The sequence below is a fragment of the Xenopus laevis genome, chromosome 9_10L, assembly GCF_017654675.1.
Source record: "Xenopus laevis strain J_2021 chromosome 9_10L, Xenopus_laevis_v10.1, whole genome shotgun sequence".
Lineage (NCBI taxonomy): Eukaryota > Metazoa > Chordata > Amphibia > Anura > Pipidae > Xenopus > Xenopus laevis.
This window is the reverse complement of record NC_054387.1, coordinates 119,738,280-119,744,279: the sequence shown is the minus strand read 5'-3', so window position 1 is coordinate 119,744,279 and position 6,000 is coordinate 119,738,280. Positions and strand designations below refer to the sequence as shown.

The 6,000-nt window shown below is 44.1% G+C and overlaps 1 protein-coding gene across 3 annotated transcripts in view; it reads left to right on the top strand.

The window, feature by feature from the left end:
* The first annotated feature begins 824 nt into the window (after window positions 1-824).
* cacna1h.L (calcium channel, voltage-dependent, T type, alpha 1H subunit L homeolog) overlaps window positions 825-6,000 on the top strand; it is a 301,235-nt gene continuing 296,059 nt past the window's right edge. For 2 of the 3 annotated variants that reach the window (XM_018236589.2, XM_041576395.1), the window contains exons 1-2: window positions 826-1,290; window positions 4,764-5,077. In XM_018236589.2, coding sequence (XP_018092078.2) covers window positions 4,779-5,077 — 299 coding nt within the window. In that variant the 5' untranslated portion in view covers window positions 826-1,290; window positions 4,764-4,778. Of the gene's footprint in view, window positions 1,291-4,763; window positions 5,078-6,000 lie in introns of all 3 variants that reach the window. The other variant, XM_041576396.1, reaches the window with a different exon arrangement.

Below are 6,000 nucleotides of genomic sequence, written 5' to 3'. Positions count from 1 at the left end.
CAGAACCACCGTTGCCTGAAGGCTAAGGTGGAACTCTTTATCCCCGGTCTTCAGTGGGGTCTTCAGGCCCCCTTCGCTGCAAGGCTAGGGGGACCCCCTTTCTCCGATCCCAGGGGGGAAAGGAACGATTGACCTTCGAAGAGGTCCATTTGTGCCTATCGTGGGCCAGGGTTCAGGGGGAGGAGGAACCACCAAATGGCCACACATCTCCCCCCTAGACAAGTGAACACCCGGAAGTATTGCACACAAGCCCGGACTGGCAACCTGTGGGTTCTGGCAAATGGCAGAGGGGCTGCTATAAGGTTGCATAGAAAGTCAGCATTTAGTGGGCTGGTGGGGCCTCTGTTTGGGCTGATTGGGCCTTTGTACCTTATTGACAGTGCCTATTTTTTTTCACAGTCTGAACCTGATTGCATCCATCCAAAAAAAAGTGCAAATAAATAGAGGTTAAAAGCACAGGTTAAAAGAGGTGCTTAGATTGCCACGTGGGGTAAGATTTGAAGACAACTGCTCCAAATCTCATAGACACCCTAGAAAGCCCAGCTATACCACTTATGGTGAGAATCAGGGGTGAAGCAGTTCTTGGAACTGTGAATGAACTGAACGTCTGACTCCCTGATATTCCCTTACAGTTCTGTTGTTATGAGTTTAGGGGTGTCTGACCAGTGGTTGGGTCTGAACTGATAAAATCGGACAGGCAGTGCAAATAATAAGGATAGGGAGATTATTACCTATCCAGAATCCTGTCTCCTCCCTTCTAGTCTGTACTCCTCCTCTCCGACCCCCTCCCTCCTCCTCCAATCCTCCCCCTCTCGCCTAGTTTTGCTCTCTCCTCCCTTCTGGTACAGGAGAAGTTTCCAGCTGGGCACAGTTATAGTCCCTGATCCAGTGCGCACCGTGCGCTCCCTTCTCCTCTGGTCTCTGCGCTTCTCTCTGCGCAATTCTCTCCGCTAATCTCTTTGCACATTCGCACTGGCACCGGCTGACTGTTCCAACTCGGATACCAGGAGGGGCACTAGAGTGACTGATAAAGCCGGGATTGTACAACAGACACACAAGGAGCATCTTACAACAAACTCATCCTCTTCACTTGGCACCTACACATCGCTGGACTTGGGGAGCAAGAGGGCTGGTGGGAGGGGGTCCCTCTGGATATATATATATTTATATCTATATTAACTTGCTCATTTGTCTGCAACCTGCTGCCACCCTCCCTATTATTACTGTGGAGTTTCATGTAAACTGGAGCTGAGCTATGCTTTTGGGAAGCCGGGAATCCGTTAAATTAAGGTAAGTGGGGGGCACAGGTCACCCCCCTAAACATTTTGTTTTCAGTGGGTCCTGTATTTGCAACCTGGGATTGTTGAGGGGGAGGGGGGTGGGTGGGTGCCTTCTTATTTTATCTTAGCTATATGTAATGAGCTCAAAATCCCCAAAATTTAAACTGAAAATCAAATTAGAAGCGTTTGGAAGATACTTTTGTACTTAAGGGTTAACTGACCTTTTCTATTCTACCATCTTATATTTACATATAAAAAAAAAGTTTACGTTTATTATAATAATCTGCAGTGTGACTTGCTCCATAGAGAAGAATGTGTTACATCAACGATGGAGGTTCGGCTGAGAAGTTCCCCCTGTCCCTTTATAATACAGTTAATTCTAATAGAAGAATGATGGGTTCACCCTCTCCCCGCTTTGTCATTTTATTTTATCAACGCGGTGTTAGAATATTTTTTTCGTGGCGGGGGGGATGTTTGTTACACAAATGCCTCGCTGTTTCCAAATTTGGGCACGAGGAATTATTTAAGTTAGAAGAAAAAAAAAGAGAGCCATGCCAAGGCTGAGGGTAGAATCCAGTGTATGCATAACATGTGTCTGCTGTATGTAAACTGTATATACTGGATGCTCAGCCAATGTGGATGGTGTGTGTTTTATACAATCCCTGCGGGACCTGCCGTGGGGTAAATTTGTCTGAGCTGTGTGTGTGTGTGTGCTGACCAGATGTTTGTATCATTGTGTGCTTTGTAGGCACTCCATTTGTATCAGACATGCATAGGAAACATGTGTGTAGCCGAGCACTTTATAAAGTAAAGAGTACAGAGTAGATTGCAAGCTTTGTGATACAGGGACCTTATTTGTCCTGTATCTTTATGTTTGTGACAGTGTATATGTATTGATCACTGTGTTTGCCTTTTGTCTGCACTACTTAAAGAGTTAACACCTATCCATCCAAGGAAGGAGTGAGCTACTTGCCCTGTAGAGTTTACAATCTAAATAAATCTCTCACGTCCTACATAGTTTAGAAAATTAGATCTTTGGTATTTACTGAACACCGGGATGTCAAACTCCAACTGCCAGTGTGAACTACAACTCCCAGCATTCCCCAACAGCCAGGGGGTAAGAGTTTTAGTTTTGCACAGCTGGAGGATCCTATGTTGTACCCTGCATGCTTTATACCCTGTGCGTGGATAGACAATTGTACGTATGTGCCTCTCTATATACTATACATACTGTATATGTGGTGCTCTGTGCTCATATGCACCACTGTCTGTGTATTGTATATGTATGTGCTGCTCTCTACATACTGTAAATGTGCAACCCCTTGCATGTGCTACTCCCTGCAAACAGTATGGACAATTGTTTGTATACTATACATGTATTACTCTATTACTCTCTGCAAACTGTACATGTATGTGCCATTCCCTTTATACTGTACATGTAAGTGCCATTCCCTTTATACTGTACATGTAAGTGCCATTCCCTTTATACTGTATATGTAAGTGCCATTCCCTTTATACTGTACATGTCAGTGCCATTCCTTTTATACTGTATATGTAAGTGCCATTACCTTTATACTGTACATGTAAGTGCCTTTCCCTTTATACTGTAGATGTAGATGCCATTCCCTTTATACTGTACATGTAGGTGCCATTCCCTTTATACTGTACATGTAGGTGTCATTCCCTTAATACTGTACATGTAGATGCCATTCCCTTTATACTGTACACATAGGTGTCATTCCCTTTATACTGTATATGTATGTGTGACTTTCTGCAAACTGTACATGTATGTGCCATTCCCTTTATACTGTACATGTAGGTGCCATTCCCTTTATACTGTACACATAGGTGTCATTCCCTTTATACTGTATATGTATGTGTGACTTTCTGCAAACTGTACATGTATGTGCCATTCCCTTTATACTGTACACATAGGTGCCAGTCCCTTTATACTGTACATGTAGGTGCCATTCCCTTTATACTGTACACGTAGGTGCCTTTCCCTTTATACTGTACATGTAAGTGCCATTCCCTTTATACTGTACATGAAGGTTCCATTCCCTTTATACTGTACATGAATGTGCCATTCCCTTTATACTGTACATGAATGTGCCATTCCCTTTATACTGTACATGTAGGTGCCTTTCCCCTCATACTGTACATGTAGGTGCCATTCCCTTTTTACTGTACACGTAGGTGCCTTTCCCTTTATACTGTACATGTAAATGCCTTTCCCTTTATACTGTACATGTAGGTGCCTTTCCCTTTATACTGTACATGTGGGTGCCATTCCCTTTATTCTGTACATGTAGGTGCCTTTCCCTTTAAACTGTACATGTAGGTTTCATTCCCTTTATACTGTACATGTAGGTTCCATTTTCTTTAAACTGCACAACAGTCTCTGCAAACTGCACATGTATGAGACACTAACTGTATGTGCTCTCTCCATGCTGTACATGCATGTGCCACTTACTGTGTGTGCATGTGCCATTCCCAGTGTTTGTGATATTTGCCATTCTCTGCATACTGTACATATATATGTGTGTGTGTATTATCTTTATACTGTACATGTATATGTCCCTCTGTGCATTCTGTCCCGGCACTCCATGTGTCTCCATGCACCGGGCACATATGTGTTTGTTCCACTTTCAGGTGGAGAAGCGTGAATCTACCTTTCCCATGTGGAACAGGGGGGCTTATTAATGCATGGGGATGTATATTAGGGAGTGCCGATCGCAGACAAAAGAGCCCAATTGACTTTTCTCTTTTATGAGAGAACACTGTCATCTTCTCGCAGAAAGGGGAAACACACTCTGTTCTGGGATTGCTGATAATTAATGGTGGAGGTGTTGCTCCAGTTACTAATACAATACCTTTATTACTACAGGCCCTTAGATACAGCATTGGATCCCATTCCTATTTATTCCATGCTGAGAATTTCCATGCTGTAATGTATTTCTCTCTCGATATGGGTTCCATTTTCTTTCCCGGCTGCTCAATCTTCTCATTGTGCCTTTATTACTTTAATTATAAGTCTCTTTCTGTCTCTGTCTACTTCTTTCCACCCCTCTCATTCCACCCATCTCACGCCTCTCATTATTGGGACTGGGTGCTCTTGCCTCCAAGGGTGATTGAAACAAAGTTAGGGCTGGGTTTTTATCTAAAGTTTTCCTACGGGGGCTGGTTTAGGATAGATGGAGTCTGGGCCCCTGACTGAGAGGGGTCCCTTGGCTTAAAATGTCACCTATAAAGGTAAAACACCCGCACAACTCCCAGCTGAAACCAGGGGCCCAATCTTCGCTTTCTAACACTGGGGACCAACCAGCGTAGGGATAATTGAAGTCCACATTTAGTACAATTAATACAATCTAGCCCACTTTTATGATGGATCTGTGACTATACAGTATTTCCACTACTTTGGCACTGTCATTGGTTTGTTGCTTCATGTTCCAAAATCACATGGTCTTCTCTGTTACTCCACAGGTGCCGTTTGCTATCATGACTGATGGCGAGAGGAAAGAGCCCTTCCAGCCACTGGCCGGAGATGAGATCCGGGTGCCCATACCCCCTACGTCCCAAGCAGGGGACCCTAGTGAAGAAGAGGATGGGGGAAATGCAGAGAAGTCAGCTCTGGGCAGCTTGGGCTCTGGAGGTTCTTCTGGAAGAGGTCGTGAACAAGGCATGGGCTCAGAGGAAGGAGAACAGGTTCCATACCCAGCCCTGGCGCCCACCGTCTTCTTCTGTCTCAGCCAAACCACGCGTCCACGGAGTTGGTGCCTCAGACTGGTCTGTAATCCATATCCTTTACATAGGTACAGAGTACCAATCAGTCATCTGGAAGGGTCCTTGTCCTCTCATGCAGGATAGGATCCTGGAAAGATGGAAAACATTCTTGGTGTACTGCTTCAAGGTTGATGCAGATGTTTAAGAGAAAGCTCTTGTGTTTTTGGTGGTCGTTGGAATTTGGTCTTTGCTGTGGTGGACATGTCCTGTTGCTCTTTCGGACATCTTCTTGCCTTGATATTAATGATGAATTGTACCTTGAGTGCACCAGTAGGACAGTGGTTTCTTCTTCTTGGTTTCTCTTTAATGGTGACTCTTTATCATCAAGGAGAGGTGGTATCTGTATCACCGTAGGTAAACAAGCATGCTTGACAAAGGGGATTTTTGTTCCCCGAAACGTTGCATTTGCAATCCCTAAATAAATAATTTTTGGAAGAATTCCTGTAGACCTGTGTGCCTTTGGATGTCGCTGACTTGTATCTGTATGACCGTGCCAGAGCCTTATCTTTAACCTGTCATACAGGCTGTGATTGTCCACCTGCCCAAAAATTCATAAAAAGCCAATTGATGGTAGAATCTCAAGCAGGTTCCCTTTTACGCTTGGCTTTATTTATTTATAATGCATGTCGTTTCTTGTTGTTTTTATTGCCTGTTTTAATGATTTTTCACAAGTACTGAATCTGATTTTCTATCGTTCTGTTCTAGAACGTGGTTGGCGTGTTCCATAGAATCTCTTAGCAGAGGCTGATTTATTGATGTAGTGATCGAGGCAGTTGCTCTGTAACCCTAGAAGGTTCTCCACGGTGCACAGGTAATTGTTACATACAGTTCACTGGTCACGTGGTCCAGTAAGAGCACTGAGCTTCCTAGGGCCCACCAGAGAACCTGACACCCAGGAAACAATTTAAGATGGAGGCATTTCCACATGGCATAAAGC